This window comes from Cyclopterus lumpus, chromosome 1 (assembly GCF_009769545.1).
Source record: "Cyclopterus lumpus isolate fCycLum1 chromosome 1, fCycLum1.pri, whole genome shotgun sequence".
NCBI lineage: Eukaryota > Metazoa > Chordata > Actinopteri > Perciformes > Cyclopteridae > Cyclopterus > Cyclopterus lumpus.
Window position 1 is genome coordinate 6653848 of NC_046966.1, and position 25706 is coordinate 6679553.

At 45.5% G+C, this 25706-nt stretch overlaps 4 protein-coding genes across 6 annotated transcripts in view; all 4 read right to left on the bottom strand.

Moving 5' to 3' along the window:
• The window catches only part of usp43a (ubiquitin specific peptidase 43a), a 97770-nt gene extending 94406 nt beyond the window's left edge, over positions 1–3364 (bottom strand). The window contains exons 1-2 of the mRNA XM_034541899.1: positions 3284–3364; positions 2159–3052 (exon numbers count right to left, since the gene is read on the bottom strand). Of these exons, the coding sequence (XP_034397790.1) occupies positions 2159–2773 (615 nt within the window). The 5' untranslated portion in view covers positions 2774–3052; positions 3284–3364. The remainder of the gene's footprint in view (positions 1–2158; positions 3053–3283) is intronic.
• A 1263-nt stretch (positions 3365–4627) lies between these two features.
• Positions 4628–17944, bottom strand: cfap52 (cilia and flagella associated protein 52). 2 transcript variants are annotated; one of them, XM_034538974.1, is made up of 16 exons: positions 17833–17863; positions 16425–16517; positions 16235–16315; positions 15649–15848; positions 15327–15463; positions 14691–14819; positions 14495–14594; positions 14087–14203; positions 13909–14009; positions 13547–13717; positions 13019–13167; positions 12764–12909; positions 11940–12091; positions 10292–10394; positions 6670–6781; positions 4628–5525 (listed from the first exon to the last, which is right to left on the bottom strand). In XM_034538974.1, exons 2-16 carry the CDS (start codon positions 16444–16446, stop codon positions 5344–5346), a joined length of 1902 nt encoding a protein of 633 aa, XP_034394865.1. In that variant the 5' UTR covers positions 16447–16517; positions 17833–17863; the 3' UTR covers positions 4628–5343. The 2 variants fall into 2 exon arrangements, with proteins under 2 accessions (XP_034394865.1, XP_034394872.1); XM_034538981.1 differs by lacking the exon at positions 16425–16517 and having other exon boundaries at positions 17833–17944.
• Positions 16841–20638, bottom strand: LOC117734726 (zinc finger protein 436-like). Of its 2 annotated transcripts, none has more exons than XM_034538992.1 (3): positions 20360–20638; positions 19056–19113; positions 16841–18935 (listed from the first exon to the last, which is right to left on the bottom strand). In XM_034538992.1, exons 2-3 carry the CDS (start codon positions 19102–19104, stop codon positions 17842–17844), a joined length of 1143 nt encoding a protein of 380 aa, XP_034394883.1. In that variant the 5' UTR covers positions 19105–19113; positions 20360–20638; the 3' UTR covers positions 16841–17841. The 2 variants fall into 2 exon arrangements, with proteins under 2 accessions (XP_034394883.1, XP_034394892.1); XM_034539001.1 differs by lacking the exon at positions 20360–20638 and adding an exon at positions 19365–19673.
• Positions 20639–20818: 180 nt separating this feature from the next.
• Positions 20819–25517, bottom strand: LOC117733881 (TBC1 domain family member 24-like). The gene is made up of 11 exons (XM_034537800.1): positions 25273–25517; positions 24941–25155; positions 24591–24852; positions 24378–24494; positions 23560–23976; positions 23216–23455; positions 22942–23097; positions 22422–22485; positions 22177–22275; positions 21744–22041; positions 20819–21653 (listed from the first exon to the last, which is right to left on the bottom strand). The coding sequence occupies exons 1-11, from the start codon at positions 25473–25475 to the stop codon at positions 21478–21480; spliced, it is 2247 nt and encodes a 748-aa protein (XP_034393691.1). The 5' UTR covers positions 25476–25517; the 3' UTR covers positions 20819–21477.
• Between the last annotated feature and the right edge of the window lie 189 nt (positions 25518–25706).

Consider the following 25706-nt stretch of genomic DNA (forward strand, 5'->3'; position numbering starts at 1 on the left):
TGTCATTATGCAGGTTTTTGTGATGGCATTTTCCATTTGCCCGTTTTACAGAACATTCTGGGTTTATTTATTTTTCCAAAATTTGTCCTGGCATACTGTAATTTGACATGCTGCCAGTCTTCGTCCCAGAGTTAAACGGGCTATCAGCGCCAACCTAGAGCAGCAGTTAGCTCTTCATATATTTGGTCATTTTGATTGAATATCCTGATCGGCTTTATATTTCCTTTAATTCACATCTTGTGCTGGTTTTCTGTTGACTTGTTACCATATTAGAGGTCTTCAGAGGCTCACGCTCAAGTTTGCGAAGCCGCCTGTGACGGGAGTTTCAAACCTTTTAAAAATCACCCATTGCAGGTGCTCAGCATTAATGATCAATAACATCATGAGTCCTTCTTTTTGATCTTTCGGATCTTCTTCTTTTTCTCAGTTAATCACCACCTCTACCTCACAGCTTTGTAACAGACATTACATTACATTGCATTACATGTCATTTAGCTGACGCTTTTATCCAAAGCGACTTACAATAAGTGCATTCAACCATGAGTACAAACTCAGAACAAGAATCGAGAAAGTACAATTTCTTCAATAACGTTAAACTACAAAGTGCTATCGGTAAGGGACATTTAAGTGCTACTAGAGTGCTACTACGGCGCTACCTTCCCTATTCAAGGTATAGTCGAAAAAGATGTGTTTTTAGTTTGCGACGGAAGATGTAGAGACTTCCTGTTGTCCTGATGTCAATGGGGAGCTCGTTCCACCAATGAGGAGCCAGCACAGCAAACAGTTGTGACTGATGGCTGCACTCTCTCTCTCTCTCTCTCTTACTGCCTTACTAATTAACTAACAACAAAGCTCCATCCGCTGTCAGACATCAACCTTTTTTTCTATTATGAATGATATCCCACTCCTATGTTAACACATATTGCATTACAACTCTCCCCTTACAACTTCCCCCCGGCCGTCTGTTGATGCAACAGAGCAGTTACCACTCAGGACGCCTGATGGTTGACTGTCATCCACTCAGCACAGAGAGATACCCCCACACGCACACACGCACGCACACACACACACGCACACACACACACACACACACACACACGTCTCTCAACAGCAGTGGCACCACTTTATGTGACATGCTGCGTTTTAAAAAAAAGTTTGCTTCCAGTTTGCTGGAATGAGACGAGGAATGCCCCCCCCCCCCCCCCCCCCCCGCACTGGGAATGCAGACCAACCACCCGAGGGGCAGGGCAGGTGAGTCGGATGGAGACGCTGCACCCAGTTGTGTGTAATCAGTAACCGCACTACTCGTTCAACAAACAAGAATAGTAATATAAAAAAAACTCGAGGCGGAGTGGCGGGGCTCCACGTGACTCGCACAACCACGCAGGTCCTGAGCGTCTTCACGGGACACGCATTGGTAGACCGGCCGCCCTTTGAACCCCGTCCACGTCTGAGGCGCCGCTTGGCTTAGTAGAGGAATGCAGCCGGAAGCTGTCGATAATGACGTCTCTTTTATTGCAGGAGTAGCTCTCAATGTGAAAGTGTTCGTGTCCTCCCCGAGTACCCGCTGAGTGCAGACCACACAGCAGCAGGCCACTCACGGCAGCTTAATTATGTTTAGCCCAGAGAGACCCGGACACCCACCAGCGCTGGAAAATAAACTACCTGGCTGCAGCTTTAGCGGCCGTGTGTCAATTAGCTGCGTGCTAATGTGATTTAAAAGGCCCCAAGGCCCCCGCGGTATTGCTTTTTATTGTGCTGCAGCGGGGGACATTCACAGACAAATGGGCAGTTCATAAAATAACCAGAAATCAATTGACACACTATTTGGCTGGGGAGGGAGGTCTCGGGGCCCCTGGGGGTCTGGGGCTCATGGATGTGTAATTCAAATATAGATATGGCCTTGCTATTGAAAACATTTCTAATAATAATTCCACTAGATATTTACCAAAACATACAACTGGTATTTGTGTAGCCATAAAAAAGTTGTGACGAAATGTAACCCCTCTCTCTCTCAAGTCATTTCTAATCATGTCCTCAATGGCATGCTGGGAAATGAAGCTAAGTGGCCGTCCCACTCGTTCCCTTTGAGGTATTATCAGGTAATAACAGCATACTGCTAAACAACAACCAGCACGACCAACCAGTGGGTCCTCACCTTGAACTCCACGGACAGCTGCGGGGTGTACTCCAGGGTCCACAGACCTCGAACCAGCGACGCCAGCTGCTCGGTCACCTCTCCCCTGGCGGCCGGCGGCTCGTCGCCTCTCGCCCCCCCGTTCACCCTCCCGTGGCACCCCTCGGACTTGTACTGCTCCAGCCCGAGGTACTCGGCGAGCAGGTCCGTGTTGCTGAGGCACTGGACCACGGCGTTCATGAAGCAGGTGTTGCCGTGGTTCTTCAGCCCCAGCACCCCGGGGGTCTTGTCGCCGTAGCACCACGACAGTCTGCCTTTCACCGAGCCGTGCGAGGAGGACGCCGCGGAGCTCTTCTTCGCGGCTCCCTCCCGGGCGACCGGCGGCGCGCCGTCGTCTTTGAAACCCCCCGACGCGCCTGGCCCGAAGCCGCCGTCGTCGTCCTCCGCGTTCGGCGGCTCCGCGTCGCCAAAGTGCGCCAAAGTGCCCAAAGTTTTAAGGATCCTCCCCATGAAATTCCCCAAAGATCGCAGCGATCTCTTTCTGCCAAACCTCCCGGTTTTGTGTTGCTTCTCCTTGCGCTTCGTCGTTTTGGGTTTCATGGCTTTCCTTACCTTCTTTTCCTTGCGGGTATCCATGGCTCCACTACTTTACAGGACCGCGCAGAAAAATGAAACGGGCTGCGGAGTCGCACCTGTCTGCCAGGGCTGTCTACCCCTCCTCCTCCTCCTTCTCCTCTTCCTCCTCCTCGTTTCTCTCCGCAAACCTTGCCGCTGAAGCGCCGATAAGGCGCATGATTACCGATATTATCCCCCGTGACATCCCGGTAATTCCCAGTAGCCTACGATGTGGTCTCCAGCCCGCGCGATTCGTGGAGCGACGCTCTTTCCAGGAGCCGCGATCAGAAGCTTTCGACCCTCCACACACACACACACACACGCACACGCACGCACGCACACACACGCACACACAGCAGGTTTAATTACACTTCCTCATCCACGGCTGTCAGCTGGATCACACGCGCTGACTCGCTATTCCTCGCTATTCCTCCCTCCTCCCCTCCTTCCCTCCCTCCTCTCCCGTGTCTACGGGGCTACAATGAACTTCTCCTTTCTCATGCCCGCCCCTCACACATGAACTTTGAATACCTGGGTTGTTACTTATAGTTGGTCACGGTCTCAGCTGATGCCAGACTGGCAGAGAGCAGAACACCTAACCGAACCCGTCTTGTTTGCTCCAGAGGGAACCAGGAAGTTGGTCGTCTTTAATAGGAGCTCCGCTGAGCGTGTAACTGCCCCCTGTAGGACTGATTGAATCTCTTCAGAAGGTGTCAGAAAAGACACGGTTGGCATTTGTTGGATGATTCTCGGGGTTGTCACGTGCATGAATTCTTAAACCAAAACATGACCCTATTTCCAACCCCAATGGAGACAATGGAGGGAAAGTCTTTTCTAGTTGTGCACGTTATTGAGTACGGACTCAATAAACACAGTTTTAAAACGAGTTTTGCAGTGGCCATTTAAAAATAAAAGCAGTAACATTACCAGTGTAGCATGATTGAATTGACTAGCTAACTAGCGCATAGCTGGTTTGTTGGCTAGCGTGCTAATTTGCCCATGTTTTAATGCAACACTGGTGACAGTAAATGAGCTGGAACAGCTAGTTAGCGGGCTGGTGGACAGCTAGCTAACCAGCTCGCGCCCTGGAGCCGCGCCCTATCTCTGCGCTTTGTGGCCCTACTTATGTGCGTTGTCACTTACCAAGTGACAACTGGGTTATTTTCTTTTGCACTAATCAAAATGACCACAGAAACTGTCCAATATCTTCCTATTCTATTTATATGAAAGTTCCTAATGTGCATGCACAGCCTCAATGGAGGAATTATAGGGTCCTGTGTTTTGGGGGTAACAGGATAATAATGCTGTACCTACTATTATGGACTATTATAGACTTTCCACAAAAGGGTCTACTTTTGCCCTTTACCCTACTGTTGAAATACCTTGTCTATAACAGGCAAGCATTTACAGACAAATGTACAGCATCCTCTAAAAAAGTCTGGCTGCTGCCTTAACAAACACGAAGGCTGCTGCTACTGCACCTAAGAAACTCCACACAAAGTAAGTCAAATGGATTTTAAAGAACCACTCGGCCGGACACGCTGTTTGCGGTTCCGGGATTCAACATCTTTTGTGCTATATTCAGATTGTAATCATCTGAAGCTTAATTTCACAGCTCACCAGTACTAAAGATTGAATTTAGTGTGTCAGATATGCAGATTTATTGAAACAGATAGTCCGGGACTCATCCGATTTCCATGAATTTTCCTCGATGCTCTTATTCAGGCTTCGTTAGAAAACTTGCACATGTGGTACACCATTGTGACAATAAACGTAATCATGTTTCCTCATAGAAAATGACCCACAATCGTCCTTTATTCATCAGCACGGTGGAAAATGGCGAAGACAGCGATGCCCTTATTTTTTTCTTATTTTAGTACTGATCCAGGGATGTTTTTGATGACTTGGTTTATACTTTTTTTGGGGGGGGAAAGCAGGTATTCATTATTTAGATTAGCCTTTCTGAAGAATAGTGAGGAGAGTGGGTTCGGATCAGGTGATAGTTCAGATCGATGATAATTCTGTCTGATGCCAGTGTCTTCACAGAAACAGACAGAAGAATCATATCCGTGTAAATGTAACGCATTGCTTATAAATACAGCCTTGTTTTTACACATTTTGGTTTCTTCGGCATTGCATCCGCAGAGCGGCATTAATTCTGTTGTTCTCAAGAAGCCTAAAAAAGCGTAATGCAGACACTTTGATGTGAAGAATACGTTCTTGTGCCTTGAAGTGTAATTTTAAACTCACGTTAAGTGTCGCTCTGTGAATTCCCACCTTATATTCGGCTCATGTGGGGAATTACCACTTAAGTGCCGGCACTGCACAGGAAGTGTACCCTTATCATTTTTTAAATATATATCGCCCCTTCTCTACTGGGAAAGGAAACAATCTAACAAAGTCATTGATGCTTCATCAAATTGCATTTATTTAAATTTGGAAAGTGTAGACCTATTCTTTTCAGGTAAGACCGTTGAACTCTCATAACAGTTGCTAAGAGGAAAGACTAAGGGAGGATGTGGGATACACTTGAGTAGGACTGTGGCGTTACTGGATGAGAAGTCGCAGTGTGCAGTCCACATGTAGTGTCATTAAGGGGACGAAGGGTGAGGGAACCTCCACCGGAGAATGGCTCCGTCGGCGCTGGTGCTGAGCAAGGTGCGGTTATTGGAGCAGACCTTGATGCTGGTGATGCTGCCACTGTGAGCTATTCCTACGTGGGTTACCACGCCTTCCATGTAGTCCCACACCTTCACCAGCTTGTCATCTCCGCCTGTCACGGAGGAGGTGAAAAACATGACAATAACCTCAGAGACGTTTGAGCAGAGCGTGCATTGTAGTGTCAGAGGAGATGAAAATGGAGGCTGCAAAGGGATGAGAACACTCTCGATTATTATGTGAGAGTGAAACAAAAAACTAATGGAAAGTCACACAAGAATACCATGACCAATACAAATCCAAGCATTTCATGAGAAATTGTCAAAATTAGCATTACGAATTCTTGAGTTGTCACACGTTTTTTGTAAGGTCACAGTGACCTTGACTTTTGACCTTTAAATTCTAATCAGTTCATCCTTAAGTCCAAGTGGACATTTGCGCCAGATGTAATGAAATTCTCTCAGCGTTCCTGAGATATTGCGTTCACGAGAATAGGACAGATGTCTCTACCTCCTTCTGTTTCATGGATTGGAGTTCCATTCGTACATTGTCATATTCATGTAATGTGTTTATGTAACTTTGTAATGCTGTTCATTCTGTACACATGACATCTATTCATCTGTCCATCCGGGGAGAGGGATCCTCCTCTGTTGCTCTCCTGAAGGTTTCTTCCCTTTTTTCCCTGTGAAAGGTTATTTTTGGGGAGTTTTTCCTGATCCGATGTGAGGTCCTGGGACAGGGATGTCGTATGTGTACAGATTGTAAAGCCCTCAGAGGCAAATTTGTAATTTGTGATATTGGGCTATACAAAATAAACTGAATTGAATGTGAGATCACAGTGACCTTTGACCCCTCCCCCCGAATAAAATCCGTTCAACCTTGGAGTACATGTGGAACGTTCGTTCAGAATTTGAAGAAATTCCATCCAAGCGTTCCTGAGGTGTTGGCGTTCACGGGAAGAGGAACGGACAGACGAATAATGCGTTCCCTAGAATGGAACTGAGATCACAGTGACCTTTGACCCCCCACCCCCACCTTCAAAATCAAATCAGTTAATCCTTGAGTATAATTGTTCTTTTGTGCCAAATGTAAAGACATTCCCTCCAAGCGCTCCTGAGCTGTTGCGTTCACGAGAATAGGACGGACGTATGTCCCAAAAACTTAAAATAATACCGTAAAATGTATATATCGAATGCTCATGCAATTTTCAGACTTTCTACATTCTCGGTTATACTTAAGACGAGCAGAGGGGGCCACACCTGTCACAAAGTGCCGGCCGTCCTGCGAGATGTGCATGCCGTTGATGGCCCCGGACTGCGAGCCCTCCAGTTCTCTGATGACGGTTCCGTCGAACACGTCCCAGTAGACCACCTGAGAGGGAAGGTAACATACGCGTATTAGCTCATCACCGGCAGCATTAATGCAAGACTCCAAGAGGGGAGGGTTATATTACGGGAGTCTCTTTTCCTCATCATGAATGACACATCGCCTTGTGATCTCTTTCCTGCGGTTTGAATTGTAGTAGTGATTGCTTTTGAAGATTGAAGCGGACCGACTATTGGCTCACTATGCAGATGATGCCGGCGACGGCATCTCTTTGAAGTTGTGCTATTATTCCTTTACATTAGCATTATATTTCCTATTTTGGTATTTTATATACATATAATATACGGTATATATATATATAATATATATATCCTTGTGTGAGGTCCAATATTGCCAAGTGATGTATGTGTATATATATATATACACACACACACACATATATATATATATATATATATATATACTTATATATACATATATATGTATATATATATATATATATATGTATGTATGTATATATGTATGTGTGTGTATATATATATACACACACACACTGAATATGACAATATGGGACCTCACACTACCTTGAACTACTGTTGCTGCTTTCTGATTTGCATTCTGTATGGAAATGAGCAGGTCTGTGGTGAGATTCCATCCCGCACACACACACACACACACACACACACACACACACACACACATCGATTGAAACCATGTGTGCTGATCTAAATGAGATTTAACCCCCCCCCCCGAGTTTTATAGCTGTCAAAAGTATCAAGTCTCACAAAAGGCAATTGTTAGCCAAAGTTATTTATAGCGTGGGCGGCAAAAAAACAAACATCACAGTACCGCACGACAACAAGGGCCCTTTCTTGTTATTTATATGACCGAGCTGATTACGTCTTTAAAAGTTAAGCACTGTAAATGAGGGGCCGAGTGGATTTGATCGCGGGCTGAACCGCTGGCGCCTCAAAGTCAATCAAGCGTTCAGGGCACTGAGGATCTGTGTACATCGTGCACCGTAACGCTGCTAATGACTAATACACAGATTATTGACTGAATTAAATTAAATCAAGGAAAAGTTCCTGTTACACAGAGCTGCGCAAAATAAGCCCAACACTTATAAGAATAGCCTCTGAGATAGGATTTCATTTCTCTGCACAAGACCGTGCCCGCAATGCATTGCAGGAGAGGAAATGTGCTCTCACACACGGACACGTCAGGAGGCTGTTGGTTATTATGGAACGAAGGAGGAACAAAAGGCTCAGACTTATTTATAGTTTCACAACTGCCGAGATTCTCAAAGCAATAAGCTGCCCTTACGAGCCACAGGAAAATTTTCTGTATGTGTGTGTGTGTGTGTGTGTGTGTGTGTGTGTGTGTGTGTGGGTGCGTGTGGGAGGGGGAGGGGGAGCGGGGGGTTCTCTGCTGCAGATTGGGTCACCCAGACGGAAATGGCTTGCTGATATTAATATTCCTCCAAAGCAATTTCGCAAAATTGGAGGAGGAAACGTTTCATTGTAAACACAGAACACAGGGAGGTTTCTGATGTGACAAAACCGCAAACAAAAGCAACACATCACTAGATACCACTAATGTTGGTACACTGTTCTGTATATCTTGCTTCCTCCGTTGCCACCGTCTCGACCTCTCCCCTCCGCCGTGATCTCATTTATGCTGCTTATTAGAGACTCCCACCTGTGTGAGTTGTCTCGGCCCATCTGTGTCCCCTCCAACTCAGCCTGGAGAAACTTCAGAATCAAATGCAGCAGAGTCAGTGGCAAGCATCAGGCCTACCGCTGGTAATGCTCAACCTATAACCAGGAACGACCTCGTAGGGGTAGCTGTTAACTGTCTTAATGTAAGTAACCAACCAGGGAAGTTTCATGGTGATAAATGTCATTAAATGTATCGACCCCGTTCACCTGTCGTGGCTTTAAAATGTATGCAATTCAGTTTCACAGAGGGGTTTGTTCATATATCATTCATATCATTTTATGGCTGTTGACAATATCTTTTGATCTTGTGAAGTGAAACAAAGACAGATCCAAAATCCCCTCAAATAAAACCTTTACCTCTAATGTCTCAACAAAGTGACATTTTGAACCTGGCTTCATCCAATGTATGAATGTTCTGAAATGTATGCAAATTAGCACATATTTAATAAGGCAATGCCAATTTTGCATATTTAAACATGGGTTTCATAAAAACTTGGAATAGAAAAAGATTATTTTCCTAATTTAAGTAATCAACTGGGGAAGTCTCATGGTCATATCTGTTAAATTACATTTGTTTTAAACCCTATTCACCTGTAGTGTCTCCCCTTAAAAGGTGCATACCATGTAATCCGACAATCATATTGTGCTGCAAAAGTACTTCAAGGCTGTACCCTCCCATTACACGGCAACGTCATACGACTGCTTCCGACTATCGTTCCCGTCCACCACATCGTCGCCCCTGAGTGCAGCATCCAGACATTCATCGTCACCACCTCTCCCTCTGACCCTCCACAAGCCCCGCCTATTTTCTTTCTTCTCTTCGGTCTCTTTTCCTCACTTCCATTGGCTTCCTCTCGGTGATTGTTACCCATCGAGGCACGCCGGGACGCGGGGAAGGGGTTGGAGTGAGGATGGGAGAGGGAGAGGGAGAGAGAGAGAGAGAGAGAGAGAGAGAGAGAGAGAGAGAGAGAGAGAGAGAGAGCAGAGTGTCGGTATGTGTTCCCCCAGACAGAGCGCCTGTGTCTTGGGATGAGCAGATGGTGGATCTGGCTGGCACTTGGGTGGCACAGGCACATCCGAAGGAAGCCACGGACGCCACAGCGCTCTCTTCTCTCAAGCTCTCCCTTCTCCCTGCTCTTTCCCCTGAATCTCTCTCTCTCTTTCTCTCTCTCTCTGCTCACTCAGCACATCCACGGCGCTGCGTTAATCAGCACAACTTGTCCTCGCCTCCCGGCCCCGCAGGGGGGGAGGAGGGCACCAACATGGGTCTAGTGTGCGGCCGAGGGGTTCAAGGGGTGCGGATGAAGCCAACAATCAAAAGGAAATGAGTATTCCATTCTGCCGGCGTGAACTCCTGACCCCGTGTCAATAAGCGGCGACGAGTTAATCCAAATGATTCACGAAATCACAGACTCGAAGGGCTGAGTGCCTTTGTCTCTGCGACTAGCGGCCAACGCAAAGGCCTAATTACGTTCAGCTGAGAAACAAATTACAAGCTTTTCAAACTAATCAGTGGACATGCAAGCAAGCGTGTGTGCATGTGTGTGTGTGTGTGTGTACGTGTGCATGTGTGCATGTGTGTGACTGTGCAAGTTCTCTCTATGCTGATCTTACCAGAGCGGAGGGCCTCACTGAGTGGAGATTATAATTTATACTTTATACAACTCAACGTTATACGTTGATACCATTCTCCTTCTTCTTAAACAAAACAAACCTACTCAAAAGTAAATGTAGCAGATAATACTAATACCACTACATTTCCCAGGGTGACATTAGTACTTTCTTTTGAACAAAGGGTCTGAATACTTCTTCCACCACTGACGGTCTCAAAACGTACCTTTCTGTCAGTCCCGCTGGTGATGACCTGGTATTCCTCTGGGTGGTAGCACACCGTCCGGAACATTGTGTTGGCAATCACCATCTGAAGACTCACAAACCGCCTGCAGCAGGAAGATGCAGACGATGGTGCAGAAGATGAAAGGGAAGAAGAAAAGAAGAAAACGATAGGCGAGAGAAGGCTTTTGCCAGTGCAGCAGTGGTGTAGAAAAAGTCACACGTGGTGAACGTGCTCTCACATTGTCAATTTGTAATACAGAGCACTGAGATAGCAGCGAAGATCTATTTGCTCTGTGAGGACACAGCGGCGTAACGTCGACCTGAGCAGAGAGTGAAGTCACTCTCCCTCTGTGTGTGCGCTGCAACCAGAGATTCTCGGCACTTTGTTTACGTGGTCCGGCCGCGCGTCCCGGTGTGTTGTTCGCTAATCACGAACTGTGGCGGCGTCGGTTCCCCCTCAGGGGCACGCTGTAAGCTCTGTCAGAACTGTTAGTTCTGTTATATCTGTCAGCACTGTTAGCTCTGTTATATGTCAGCACTGTTAGCTCTGTTAGCACTGTTATATGTCAGCACTGTTCGCTCTGTTAGCACTGTTACATGTCAGCACTGTTCGCTCTGTTAGCACTGCTAGCTCTGTTATATGTCAGCACTGTTAGCTCTGTCAGCACTGTTAGCTCTGTTATGTCAGCACTGTTAGCTCTGTTATATGTCAGCACTGTTAGCTCTGTTAGCACTGTTATATGTCAGCACTGTTAGTTCTGTCAGCACTGTTAGCTCTGTTAGCTCTGTTAGCACTGTTAGCTATGTTAGATCTGTCAGCTCTGTTAGCTCTATTAGCTCTGTTATATATGTTAGCTCTGTTAGCTATGTTAGATATGTTAGCTCTGTCAGCACTGTTAGCTATGTTAGCTCTGTTAGATCTGTCAGCACTGTTAGATCTGTCAGCACTGTTAGCTCTGTTAGATATGTTAGCTCTGTCAGCACTGTTAGCTCTGTTAGCACTGTTAGATATGTTAGATCTGTCAGCACTGTTAGCTCTATCAGCATGGTTAGCGTCGCCTTGTTGAGAGCTGCATATTGAGTCAAGCTCTTGTCAGACTAATATTTTCTTCAACAACAGCTTGTTAGTAATCATACAAAAAAAATAATCTATGCCACACTTGATGCATGCAGTCTGGATGCCTTTAAGCCACAGACTTGTTCATTGAAGAGGCTAGACAGTGGAAAAACACAACAGGGTTTTTAAAGGTTGTATTCTCCTCACAGAAGAAGCCCTACAGATTAAAGGATTTGAACATTTCTTCATAAAGAATGCACTGGATTCCTTTCTTTTCCCTCTGTACCCGCCAGACGCCGATGAAGGGCTCCAGCATTTCGCTCTCATTACGACGCAGACCTGAAAGCAGCACGCTCTAATTTCTGTACTTTTTTTTCTCTGGTGGCTATGTATATTATCAGCTATTATGTATAGTATTATTACTTTTTTGTTACTGGATAATGTGATTAACATATCCACTAATGAGTCTTTCTTTCCTTTCATTTTCTTTTCAACTCAACTCAGCAAAATAGATGAGTTTTAGTCAAAATCAACTCTGTCTGTCATTACCACGACCAAGAAACGTGTTTGGGTGCGCAGATGGTGTACTCACACTATGTCCCATATGATGCAGGCGCCATCAGCGCTAGCAGTGACACAGTTTTTGCTGTCACTCTTGATCTTGATACAGGTGATGGTGGCTTTGTGCTCTTTCATGGTCTCCAGCAGCCGATGACCATTCGGCTCCACTTCCCAAATGCGGACCTGCAACGGGTGAGCCCCAGCTCAGTCATCAGATATGACGCTTCATTTAAAATACTCTTTTCTCTTTGTTTCACAATGCCAACTATGGATACAACAAAAAAAAGTCGCCTCCCCCCTCTCTACATCTGTCAAACTGCAATCACGCTGTATGCCACTGTACTCCTCTACATATAACATAACATGTGGTGTGTGTATTTGCAGGGTGTGTGTCATGGATGCATAATGGATTCATGTGACTATTTGCATGCATTTTATCTTCATTTAAAAAAAAAAATTCACAGCTTGGAACAAAAAACTAAACAAAAGTACAAATTCAAATGTTAAGACTTCTCTTAGGCTTACGGTGTACTCATTTTTATTCTCAGATCAATTTCATCAGATTGAGGAGGAATTCCAAAATAAATAACGGAAGCGCACAAACAGCTCCTTGCTGTGGCAGGAACCCCACTTACAAAAAAATGAAGCAGCATAATAATTCCATTTGGGAGCACATGGCTTCTTAATTAAAAAAATGTTTTAAACTGGATCCAGAAAAGGGTGAGTTCCTTTCCTACACCCGGGTCTCTGCTGTGAAGACACGGCTCTGACATCTTTGGGAGGTATTGGTGACCAACGCAATTCTACAACGTGACGTTGTTGCTATATATATTTTTGCAAACAATGTCTCCTCACCTGCCCCTCTCCCCCTCCGCTGACGATCCTCTTGCAGTCCCTGGTGCCGGCAATGGCCGTCACGCCCATCCTGTGCGCGTTGGGCATGATGATCATGAGCCGGCCACTTTCCGGCGCGAACACGCGGATATTGCCATCGTTCCAAGCTAGAAGAGAGTGAAAGTCGCTGAACTACGGCTCATGCTCAGAAACAAGAAGACAGAATATTCTTTGTGGGGACTTCTTAGCAGATGTTTTCTCTCCCCTGATTCCCACCACTGATGATGCTGTGTCCGTCAAACATGATGTCCAGGGAGTTGCAGGTCATGTTGGGTACTGTGATGCGCAGCAGCTCTTTGGGCTTGTCTATATGCCACAACCTGATGTCCTCCCCGGAGCAGGTTGCAAACAATTCCGATGTTCCACTAGGAAAAAACACAAAATGTGGAATTATAGTTCTCTTATGAAAGAGTGCTTGAGTTCAAGGCATATCATATTAACCAAGTATCCGTATAATGTTACCAAAACCTAAACTGTGTCATTTTAAAACTGACATGGATGAGGTAGGCTTATGTCACCCTCTAGTGAGCATAAAGTGGTACTGAACCCATGTATTATGAGAGATTACAGTCATGGAGTACACTCTTCCATGTGTGATACTTTTGGTAGCAAAGGAAATTTGTATTGTTATGACATGGATGTCAATTAATTTAGGATATACTGTATATTATTTGCCAAAGTCAAAAGCTGTAAAAAAATAAATAAAAAAGTCCTTTTGCCCCGGTTTGCTTGCGTAACACTCACAAACATATGGCCACATCCTTGACAGCGCTGTTGTGGCTGGTGTAAATGAGTTCCGCTTTAAAGTCGTCATAACCGAAGCGGTAAATCTGAGCCGCCTCCGTCCCAACATAGAACTGCTGGCCCTCTCCTCTAATGGCGATGGAGGTCACACCCTTTTCCAGTTGGACTTTCCTAATGTGGGACAAGAGGGGGAAAAGAAGGAGCTGATAATGAGCACTGTGAAAGAAACACAGTAACTGTTGACATCAAAGAGACATGTATACCTAGACATGTATTCTAATGTACAAGATATGCACACCATTACCAAATGTAAGTATCTTTATAATGGGGATGATTCAAACGACACCGTTGTTGGGACTCACTTAAGGGTTTTGAAGTTAATCCCGGAACACAGAGTTAAGGTGCCGGATCCAGAGCCCACGAGCAGGTACCCACACTTCAGAATCCTTAGGACATTGACACCCTGCGCAGTAAAGCCACAAGCACTGAGATTTTAAGATATATAGTCAATACACGATTTAGACGGACTCCCCAACCTACCATGCTGAATTTGTCTTTTACTGGACCAAAGTCGCTCAGAAGCCCCGTCTTCAGGTTGATTTTCAGGATGTCTCCACTGGTGGTGCCACAGAAAATGAACGTATCGTCCTCTGAGATCTGGGTAATATAAAACAGGTCAAGATGACCAAAACGCAATCTAATATCACTGTGTACTGGTGTACAGCATGTTTTTGGACAATTGGAAATGTCAGAAAAACCACGGGCTGATATTGCATTGAGTTGCTCGCCGTGTTCACAGATCGTTAGTTATCTCCCCAAATGCATCCGCTACAACTCCTCCACCAATCATTGAGTGACTTTCAATGGTAATAGCCATTTTGCAAAACTCAGATGGACCTTTAAAAATGGCAAGCCAGTGAAACGAGCTGGGTGAACATGGCCTCGTACCTGTACACATTTCACAATCCTTCTCAGCTTGCCTGTCTGACACTCTGTGGGCCTGATCTTCCTGTTGGGGACGTCCAGCTCCCAGACTCGCAGCGTTTCGCTGACCCCAAAAAAACACCACCAAGGATGTTAACATACAGAACAAAGAATAATAAGAACGACACTGATTGATTTATAGTAGACGGCACTCACTCACCTCCCGGCGGAAACAAAGACATTGTCGTTGGTGTTAGAATACTGCACAGTGAGGCAGTTACCAGCACTGTGCGCTAAAGCCAGGCTCCCACAGATGGCCTGCTTGGTCTCAATGTTCCACACCACTATGCTGGAGACACACAGACAACAACAAAAACACAAATACTAAATAAATAAATATGAATATGTAAATATCACACTTTCAGTAAAACGATATTATCTCTTATTATAATAACTTATTTGTAGGAAAGTACTGTATTCATCCAGGGTTACTAACTGATAATGTGCCATGAGAAGTGTCTTGATTGGCATTAAGATGGCCACTGAATGTTACTCCACCTAACTGTGGATTTTTGTATCCGAGTGTGGCAATTTGGTTTTGTGTTTACTCTCGTAAAAGCATAGCCATTGAAATCATGTTGTTATGATCAGGTTCTGTCAGTAACAGTTCAAAACTAGAGAGACTTCAGAGCGCAATCGTGAGTTTTAGAAACTGCTATCCAGCTCGTTTTTCGGATGATTGTGGGGTCTCTGTTCCTCATTCCTGTGGGACACAATCTGGTTATTTGGGGAGGGAGCACGGCTCATTTTGGTCACCCCCCCCCCCCCCCCCCCCACCCAAACTTGATGCTTATACCTGCCATCGTCCTGACCTCCAAGAGACACCAGGTACTTTTCGTTGGGAGAGAAGGCAAGAGCCTCTACTTTGGCCTTGTGGAGCTGCAGCTGGGCGTAGATTGTGCGCTGTGCATAGTCCCAGATGATAACCTCAGCCTGGGGGAAATAAATGACAAATATATATATATATATATATATATATATATATATATATATATATATATATATATATAGAGAGAGAGAGAGAGAGAGAGAGAGAGAGAGAGAGAGAGATGTTGCATGTGAAATTTAAGAGAAATTAAACAGGTTACATTAAATGACAATGCAGAGCTTCTGCGTACCTTAAAGCCCATAAAGGTGACCTGTCCAGAGGCAATATACGATCCACTTTTGGACACTGAAACACAGGACACGTTGTTCGTGTGTCCATGCAAGAACTCCTGCTTGTCATCTTTAATCCTCTTGAGAATGACGGAGCATCCCAGCGGGTAGATCAGGTGCTCTCTGTCCGGATGGACTGTCAGACCAGCACACACATGGCCTGACGGGGGGCAGTTTGTGATTATGGTGAATGGTCTATAATAATAAAATATTAATATAATAATAATAATAATAATAATAATATTACACGAGCAGACAGCAAAACCATTTCCAGTTTCAATTCAAACAAGTAGTTTTGCCAGCTAACATAGTATTAACGTTAACGTTATATTTAACCAAACCTATATAGCCCAAGATAATTAGCAAAACACTAAAGTGTATCACAAAATATAGTATTCACTTAAAAACGTCAACAAAATGGTTGAAAACTATAATGTGCGCAGGTTCGCGTGCTAACGTGAGCTAAGCGAGTTGTGTTAACCCAGTTAAGCTAACGCCAGTTAACTAACATTAGGTTAGTGGCGTTAACGTTCGAGGAAAACTTACCATTAAACCCAATAACAGCCTCGAGTTCAAGTTGAGGCATCGTCTGTGTCTCAAGAGCCATGGTTAACAAACAATAGTATCCTGTAAAGTGTTAAGAGCCGCGTTACTTTTATCAAGAAATTCGCAAGACAATAAAGAGAAACTACCGTTGTTTTCTCCAACGTTACTACCTACACTAAACTAACGTTACCTAGCAACAGCTGGGATTCCATTGGCCATTGTCATTGGTGGGTGAAACCTTCTCGTTGCCTTCAAGTGCCCTCGGGAATGTTAAATAAAATACCTTGAAATGAGTGAACAAAAGGTAAATAGGTACACCAGTTTTTGTTTGTTTGTACGTTTGATTTAATCCATAGTTAGTAACGTTAAGGGACAAATCTACAGAGGAAATAGAAATGTGTTTCTTTACAAATAAATAAATAAATACAAACTGCCATATGCCATATTTTGACTGTGTCTTTGTCACTTATAGGGAACCCGACATTACACTAAACACCTTGAAGGCAACTGCGGTTTTCACAAGTAGGCAGAACATGCCGCAGAATTGTTTGGTACACCACAACAAAGGTCATACGCAATAATAATAACAAAATGCTCTAACTGCAATAGCTGTTATGAAGACAATTTATTTTGTGACTATACTTTCAATAAAATAGCTTTCCAGAGAGACTAGCAAAGCTCAAAGGTGAATTCACATCTTAGTCAGTGCACAACTGAAAGTACATTTGAGCACATTTTATATAATATGTGTGACACATATTATATAAAGTTGAACTGAGAAAAAAGAAGAAATAAATTCATTTTCATTTCACCCCACTCATATCAGAGGGAAACTGTTATGTTGTTGTGAAGGTTTAATTTAAAAAAGTACAAAAACGGATTTCTTTTTGGCATTTCAGTGTTATTGTAATAAAAAAATGTAAAAAAGCAAATAACATTTTAGAAAATTGATAAGCTACTGGTATGGACTGAACAGTGCACCAATCGTGAGCTGCTGAATGTTTGTGTGCCTCCTGTGGAACTGTTTGCGAGAAGTAGCAGATAACCTCAGCTGAAGCTATGAACACTGTTGGGGAGGCAGACGTTTACTCAGATTCAGTCAAGACTTCACACTGACGTCTCCATCGATCATACAGTCGCAATATGGTTTCTGGCATCGGTTCGGTTGAACGTCAAATACGAAGTGCAGGTCTTGTACTCTACTTTGATTGTGACACATATTTTGGTTGACAACAAACAGGAATTCACTCCGGGACATTTTTCCACACGAGCTAAAGGCGACTCCCAATCTGTCATGAAGCAAGATGTAAAAAGGGCTTCACCACATACAACAGTGGACTGAAGTAGCCACATGATCTGCCTTCACCCAAATAACAGAACACAACTCGGATCAATAGAAATATTGAGATAAAAAAAAAAAGAAGCTAATCTGGAGGCCTGTACTAAGAATACCGTACGGATATCTTGTGGCAAAATAAGGCAGTCAGCAAGGTGAAGAGTCACAAAGCTTTCAAAGAGTTCTTGGTGCGCAAGATAATACTAGAAATGACTACGTTTGATCTCGAATGAGCTCGCTCGAATGATGAAATGTCTCTTACTTCTGTCTCTCAGCAACTGGGATTCTCAGAGGGTCCTTCAAAACTCAGTCTGTCTTTCGACGTGTCCGCAGACATCTGTCTGTGTGCGTGCGTCCTCCGGTGTCTGCTGAGAGAGTGGCTCCAGGAGAACCTGCGACCGCAGGTGAGGCACAGATAGGGCCTCTCGCCTGTGTGCGTCCTCTGGTGCTTTGTCAGCGACTTGTACCGCGTGAAGGTCGCCCCGCACTCGTTGCAGATGTACTTCTCGGACTTAATGTGGACATTTTGCTCGTGCTCCTTCATGTTGCCCAGCTGGGAGAAGCCCTTGCCGCACACAGGGCAGAGGTGCGGTTTCTCCCCCGAGTGGGTCAACCCGTGAATATTCATATCCTGGCGGGAATAAAAACCCTTGGCGCAGATGATGCACTTGTAGGGTCTCTCCCCCGTGTGGCTCCTCATGTGCCTTTTGAGTCCTTCGGAGCGGGAGAAGCAGCTCTCGCACAGGGTGCACCGGAAGGGCTTCTCCCCCGTGTGGGAGCGGAAGTGCCGGCGGAGCTCTGAAGCCTTGAAGAAACACATGCCGCAGTTGGCGCAGCAGTGAGGCTTCTCTGGCTGCTCCTCATGCGTCTTCTCGTGCGCCTTGCAGTGGCCAGACTCAGAGAAGCCTTTGCCGCAGACCGAGCAGGTGAAGGGCCTCTCCCCTGTGTGCATCCGCCTGTGGCGGACAAGCTTGTTCAGCTTACTGAACGTCTTCATGCAGTACGAACACTGGTGGGGCACCTTGGGCTTCTTGGCGTGAGTGCGTTTGTGCCTCTCGAGCTTCGATGGCCTGTTGAACACCTTCCCGCAGTCGGGGCAGGGGTGCTTGTTCGTCCGGCTGTGGCAATTCTGGTGCCGGAGCAGCTTCTCGTGCTGCACGAAACTCTTCTCGCAGTGCTGACACTGGTGCAGGGTCTTGGGCTTCCTTGTGTGCACAGGTCTATGCCTCTCCAGCTTCGACGGCCTGTCGAAGGCCTTGCCGCAAACGGAGCACGGGTATCTCTTGTCCGACGCGCCGCTCTCGGGCTGTTTCTCGCCATTGGAACCCGATTCCGAGATCTCCCTTGCGTCGGCTTCTCCGTGACCTGAGGAACAGTCACATCAAATAAATGACATTTTTCCTCGCCAAACTGATATTACTCAAAATGATTAGCGAGGACCCAAACAAAAATGACGAAAAACACAAAGAGGGCGCCGACACTCACTTTCCTCTGAGGATCCTGCTTTAGGGTCAGACGCAGCGCCTGGGCCCATGACTGTTGCCTATTCACATGCGGAGGAATTTTAAATTAACATCGGTATCGTGGAGCAGGGACTCAGTATTGGTCTTTCAAGATCTGTAAAATATAGCTTAAAACAGCACTAAAATAGTTTTCATGATATATATTGTTAAAAAGCTATTATTTCTCAAACGTAAACACACATTTTGTATGATATACTGAAGAAGAAAAAACTTGTCAGCGCTCTATGGTGGGCAAACTATGCAGCAATGTTACTTATTGGCCGACACATACCTTGCATCGAACCTGGATGTCGAGCTCTCACGAATCATGAATGGAAATGGCAGGATAGATAACAAGATGTTCAAGGCTTTTGTCTGGCTGGGCTATTTGGGTCAAGCGGTGGTGGACTTTATCATTAAAATGCAGCTGCCAGCTGACAAGCAGAAATGAATGCGGCGCCCGGGATCAAACAGAGCGATCCAGCTGTTCGTCTCTCGCGTTAATTCAATTCAATTCAGTTTATTTTATATAGCCCAATATCACAAATTACAAATTTGCCTCAGAGGGCTTTACAATCTGTACACATGCGACATCCCTGTCCCAGGACCTCACATCGAATCAGGAAAAACTCCCCAAAAATAACCTTTCACGGAGAAAAAGGGAAGAAACCTTCAGGAGAGCAACAGAGGAGGATCCCTCTCCCCGGGTGGACAGATGCAATGTCTGATGTTGCATGTGAAATTTAAGAAAAATGTTAAATGTTAATGTTACGTATGATGAACGAGACGCGTCTCCTCCTTTACCCAGCAGGGTTGAGATATCAACAAGGTCCCATTGTTGGGTTTTATATGTTTTGTATTGCACCATCGTTTTGCGAAACTATATTTATATGGCATTAACCTACCCACCAGCTATATAGAGATTATATATCATTGCTGACTCAAGGGAAAACACACCTGGATGGGATGGATGCAACATCCGGAAACATGCAGGGCAAGGAACGCAAAGCCGAAAGGTTTTTGAATTGAGATTAGCATGAGCCCCCCCCCCCCCCCCACACACACACACACATGGTTAACCCTAACTATTGTATCGCTTTAGTGGCTGTAAGAAAGAAAGAAAGGAAAAAGAGTTTGGATGATTGTTTATCTGGGACACACATGCGCACACGCACGCACACACAAAAGTCAACGTTAGCTGTCGGCTAAGTTAGCCGACAGCTAACGTCGGCTAACATAACAACGGCGGGTAACGTTCACCAGAGGGCATACAAGATCGAGTCTGACCTCTCTAATAATCCTCACAACCGCAGGTCGGTCGCATCTTTTTCTCCGCGACGTTTTAAAGTCAACCCACTTCACATTTAAAGGCAGCTCGTCGCCACATCTTGCCGAACAAGCTGTAGCACTGGCGGGGCTGTTGATGCCCGTAGCCCGGGTCCTTGTGCGATGCCTTCAAATGCCGCACGTAAAAGTCGGAATTTAAACGGTCGTTGTCGGCTCATTATTTTAGTTCCACTGCTCGTGCGCCTCGTAGGCCACCTGCGTTGTGCTTTGGCGTCGGAATGATGAGACGACAGTGTGCATCGTGAGAAACGTGTCAACTGAGGTGAAGCAGATTAACAGGAAACTTATCCGAACCCTCCGCTGGTGTACAACAGAATCCAAACCAACGCGTCTGCTGGTTGTTTACATCGTTTTTATTGTCTTCTCAATTTGTGGTTTTGTCTTTTATTGCAAAAACAAACAAACAAACAATCCCCCCCCAAAATGTTTCACCCCAGTTCATATCAGGTTCAGCTGCATCCTTTGACCACTTAGCGAGCACTAATTTGGTTCACATTGCGAGTATATGTGCACTATTGTACATGGTATTTCTACTGTAAAGGATATTATAAACCCTTCAGGTTATTTTAACAACAAATAAGCCGGCATGCCCTCCTACACACACATATTTATATGCCTACACCCCTTATTGGTAATAGCTGTTGACAACTCAGAAAAAAGGTTAAACAGAAAGTAAAAAAAGAAAAAATACAAATTCAGTATGAAACATTTGCTTTTGACCCAATTACAACAGTAAAAAAAATCACTGATCACAACATTTTAAAAAAAGGGCATTGAGTTTCATTGTGTATCAAATACAAATAAACTGATAAATAATAAGAACAAAACGGAACTATATACATCCTAGTAAAGTAATTCTTTTTTTGCCACAGATAGGATTCATTACAGATGCATGCAAGCTTTCGTAGTAGTTTTTCGCTTGGAGATTTTCCATATTTTTTATGAGAGCTAAATAAATATCAACATTTTTACATAAAAATCAGTGTTTATACCCAAAAGGCTTCATGGTCTCTCTCTCTCTCTCTCTCTCTCTCTCTCTCTCTCTCTCTCCCGTTAGTCTACTGAGAGGGAAAGCATTCAGAAAAGGAAATAGAGTTCTGGATGCCCCACACTTCAAGGGCCTGGATCTTGAAATGCCCCTTGCACAGTTGGGTGCTCTTGAATGTGTCACAAGGCTCTGAGCGGCCCCCCTCCAGGTCTTCCTGTAGAAAGAGTGCGTGGCCTCCATCACCACCTAAGAGAGAACATACATCAGCACTGCGTACGCACCAGAACATTGAATGAAACAACAAATAGGACCCGACAATATGTTCCCCCGCCGTACCGATGATGAGCTGACTGTCGCTGCCTGCGATGAACATGGACGCTTCCTGTTCCTTGGACCTCCTCGGCTCTTTGGCCATCGTGGGCTCCTCTGATGGGGCGGTGAAGGGGATCGTCAGGTAGCTGGGGTCCTGCGGGGTTCCAGCGGGACAGGTCAGAGTCGGGGTGGTGGTCAGGGAACAGCCGCTGTTGGACACCGGAGAGGAGGCGAAGCCGGCGTTTCGAGCCTGCTGAGGGGAAGCTGCTCTGGTCATTATGTTGACCATGGCCTGCTGGTAGCGCTCCATGCTGGGACGCAGCTGAGGGGGGACAAACATCTGGTTTATCAAACGGTAATAAGGCAGAGCTGACACAAAATCCCACCCGAGATATGTCGCAGCGAACCTTCGGCGACGAGCTGAACTGAAGAAGAAGAAAGCAGGACCATCACTCACCGTAAAAACGAAACATTCCCCGGTTCCAAAGTATGTGAGTCCCCGAGAGACGTGCTTTTTTCTTTCTATCACGTCTGTGGACAGGAAGGCACCGAAGACCTGGGAAATGAGAATTATTTCAGTACAAGATCCATAAACTAATTATTTTCAGAAGTGGCTTTAAGACACACTGGGTTCACATCTGTGAAATAAAAGAAGAAAAGCATATGCATCAAAATATCCCACTATTCGTCGTCTAATATTACCTCTTCACACATAGTTTTGATAATCAACACCGCTGGTTCGTGTCCCTCCACATGTGAATAGAATCTATATGAAAGAGAGAGAAAAAACATGATTTAGTGTCGTTTTGTAATATCAATATCCCGGTTAAAATAAAAGACAGTTAAGAACTAGTCGTTTCAACTTAAGGTGTTTTTTTCATAAACAGCGTGAACTGATCTCTCAGTCGTTTGACTTTTACACTCAAAACAAACATGTTGATAGTGAAAACACGCCGGCCCCTTTCTGTTATGTAACTAGACCTGAGAATCTGCTTTTCACTGCTAGCACATGGCGCTCAGCAGTTATTGATACACGATGGCCTCATTTAAAGGGACAGTTCAAAAAAATATATACATACTGTATATAAGGTGGATATTTCCAAAACTCACAGAAAAACAATCTTGACTGATACATTCTTCAGGTGAGAGGATACATAATTAAAGGACATATGAAAGAAAGGCCATAATTCATCAGCTCTTTGTCTCGCGGATGGTGACTTACGAAGCGAGGCTTCTTCCGTGTTCCGCCGTGCTGAACAGCCTGATGGGGCTGAAAAGAGAGAAGCGCTCGGGTATCCAGGCCCACACGACTCTCATCTCGGTCCCAGTCACAACACTGGAGGCGAGGTTGCTGAAGTTCACCGTCTCGACCGACTGCCTTTAGGGACATAGAAATGATGAGATTATGAAACAAGATAAATGTGGGCATTTCTTTCGAGCAGTTATCATGAAAAGTCCTTTTTGCTTCTATATTAAACCTCTGACCGCTGACCCACCTCTTCTGATGGGCGCCGACGCCTTTCTGCATGAGGGCGTCCTTGTTGGCATTGAACAGGAGGTTGAGCTCCCTCCGCGTGGCCATTGGGATCAGGAAGGCCCTCTCCAGGAGGTTCTCAGCCGTGCAGTGGCGAGCAACACTCTGCACGAACCTCTTCATGTCCGTGCGGAAGTCCTCCACGTCTGCCACTCTGGATGACACGGACACCTTGTAGAGGCCGAGCAAAGCCAGCGCCACCCTGCGCAAAGAAGGACACGGTTACTCCGTCGCTCCGGAAGTAACGGCCACGTGGTGAGAATTCACCCACTCAGACTTTTGTTTCCATTTGAAGCGGTAACAAACCTGTAGAGGACCTTGTAGCCCTCCAGGATGTAGACATCCAGCACCCTGATGGCGTACGTGAACGGGAGGTCGGCGAATATCCACATGATCCAGTCGGAGTAGAACTCAAAGAGGTTCTGGTGAGAGCTGGCAATCAGCTTGCGGATGCCCCTGCAGCACCGGTTGGCGAGGTCTCCGAAGGTCATACAGGAGGCGCGGTAGGTGAGGAAGGTCTGGTCGATGTAGCGCTTGTTGGGGTCGGTGTAGCAGATGAGCCGGGACACGCTGTGGAAGCACTCGGCCTCGTCCTCGCTGAAGTGGAGGAGGAGGGAGACCAGTTCGGGCAGGATGGGGCAGAAGTTCATATCCGGGAAGCATTTGCCGAGGCAGATGAGGATCTTTTTCACCGAGTTCATGCCCGCTTTGTTGAGACAGTATCTGGATAAGAAGAAGACGAAGAACAGGATTCACTTGGGGGTGCTTTAATGGTAAAGTACACATGATAACTCAACACCTTGCATCACATCTTTTTTTTCTGAATAGAAGGCAAGATATTTTCCAAACGCTTTTTAAATCCACCGAAGGTCACTCAAAAATGCAACCAAATTAACTGACATGCTTAATAAAGCTGATACAAGGAACTTTAATTTTGATATTGGCGGTCCCTGTAGATGACAATGGGAGTGTTACCAAGTCCCAGAGTGGCTTCAGAAAACCTCTAATTTTGACAGTCCCTGCTCAGTTCTGTATCTGGTTCTTTAGGGTCCTTTTTTCCTTTTGTGTACATCATTTTTTTATAGCACTAGAACTCATGCTCCAACATTATCCCACAAAAGTACCTGGGTATTTCCCCTGCCTCCATGTACTCCGGGACCGGATGAGTGCTGATTTTCTGTTCTCCAAAGTGCTGCTTGGCCAGTTCATAGTGGGTACTTCTGTCTGGAGTGACGCACCTGCTGCAGATTTGAACATGAATGCATTTGGATTTAGATAGGATAGACACAGATTTAGCTAAAAGTCTTATCGATCAATGCACATGATGCTCTCTTAACCTGGAATTGATGCTGTGGATGATGTGGTTGTAAGCTTTGGCCCTGAGCGTGTGCGGCGTGGCCCAGAATCCTTCTCGGCCCATGGCTTTCAGCTGCTGGTGGTCACTCTGCAGGATCTGCTGGTATCGGGTCGCAGCTTCGGGGTCAATCTTCTCCCAGTCCACAAACTGCCCGTACTTCATCCCCGAGCAGGAGTTAATCTCCCACTTGTCCGACTCAGAGATGGTCATCATGAACACTGGCTTGATATTGCCTTTACTGCCTGAGCAAAGTAAACACACGCATTTAAGTTTAATTTCATGCAAACGCATGCTATTATGAAGAAGAAGAAAAAAGCATAATTCCTGTACCATTATGTTCTCTTGTTTGTGAGTGCTTGCTTCGTTTAGACTTGGACTTCTTCGAGCCGACTCCAACACCAGCCCCATCCCCTTCCCTCTTCTCCTTTTTGTTCACTTGATACTGGAGGAGGGAGCTCGCCCTCTGCCTCAGCGGACCGGACGTTGAGAAGTTTCCCGCGTCAAAATCGGAGTTAAGCTCAGTCGTCTCATAACCGTAAAAGGACCTGGAGAGCAGGGGAATCGGTATTAACTATGTGTTCAGTCATAATTATGTCCCCCTCTTTTCTTGTGTTTTCCCTCAATATTCAAACCCAAATCCACATCAAAAATGCAGCACATACCTGGAGCGAGGCCTGAGAAAGGTCTCCTCTGTCTGCGCGCTGTAATTCTTGCTGGTCTCTGGACTGTAGTAGGAGTGAGACCTTTGCCGGCCTCTTTCCCCGGCCACGGAGCCCAGGTCCTGGTCAGAGGACGCGTCGCACACTGAGATGGAATTCATGTTTCCGACGTTGGAGAACTCCGGCGTTCTTGAAACGTCGATCATCGTCTCAGGTCTTGTCCCTCCGCACGATGCAATCCTTGAGAGTTAAAGTGTCACTAAGCTGCACGTTTTCCGAGAGCCGGGGCGTTATATATCGGCCTTTGGGCTGCGGCCACGTGAGACAGGCATAGTGGTGGGGGTTTGTTTGTGGTGACTCCAGCCCTTGAAAGTTGGGAGAAAAAAACAAAAAAAAAACAACGGTGCAGATTTTCCTGTTTTACCACTGGCGACGTG

Excerpts from the sequence above, each read along its gene's own strand:
- cfap52 (XM_034538974.1), bottom strand. The coding sequence starts at position 16,446 with ATGGAATCCCAGCTGTTGCTAG. Across the intron at positions 16,316-16,424 it reads GGAATCCCAGCTGTTGCTAG|GATACTATTGTTTGTTAACC; the intron begins GTAACGTTAGTT and ends AACACTTTACAG. Across the intron at positions 14,010-14,086 it reads TAAAAGACAAATTCAGCATG|GGTGTCAATGTCCTAAGGAT; the intron begins GTAGGTTGGGGA and ends TTTACTGCGCAG.
- LOC117734726 (XM_034538992.1), bottom strand. The coding sequence starts at position 19,104 with ATGGGCCCAGGCGCTGCGTCTGACCCTAAAGCAGGATCCTCAGAGGAA. Across the intron at positions 18,936-19,055 it reads AGCAGGATCCTCAGAGGAAA|GTCACGGAGAAGCCGACGCA; the intron begins GTGAGTGTCGGC and ends ACTGTTCCTCAG.
- LOC117733881 (XM_034537800.1), bottom strand. The coding sequence starts at position 25,475 with ATGATCGACGTTTCAAGAACGCCGGAGTTCTCCAACGTCGGAAACATG. Across the intron at positions 22,042-22,176 it reads GGGAATGTTTCGTTTTTACG|CTGCGTCCCAGCATGGAGCG; the intron begins GTGAGTGATGGT and ends GTCCCCCCTCAG. Across the intron at positions 21,654-21,743 it reads CGACAGTCAGCTCATCATCG|GTGGTGATGGAGGCCACGCA; the intron begins GTACGGCGGGGG and ends GTTCTCTCTTAG.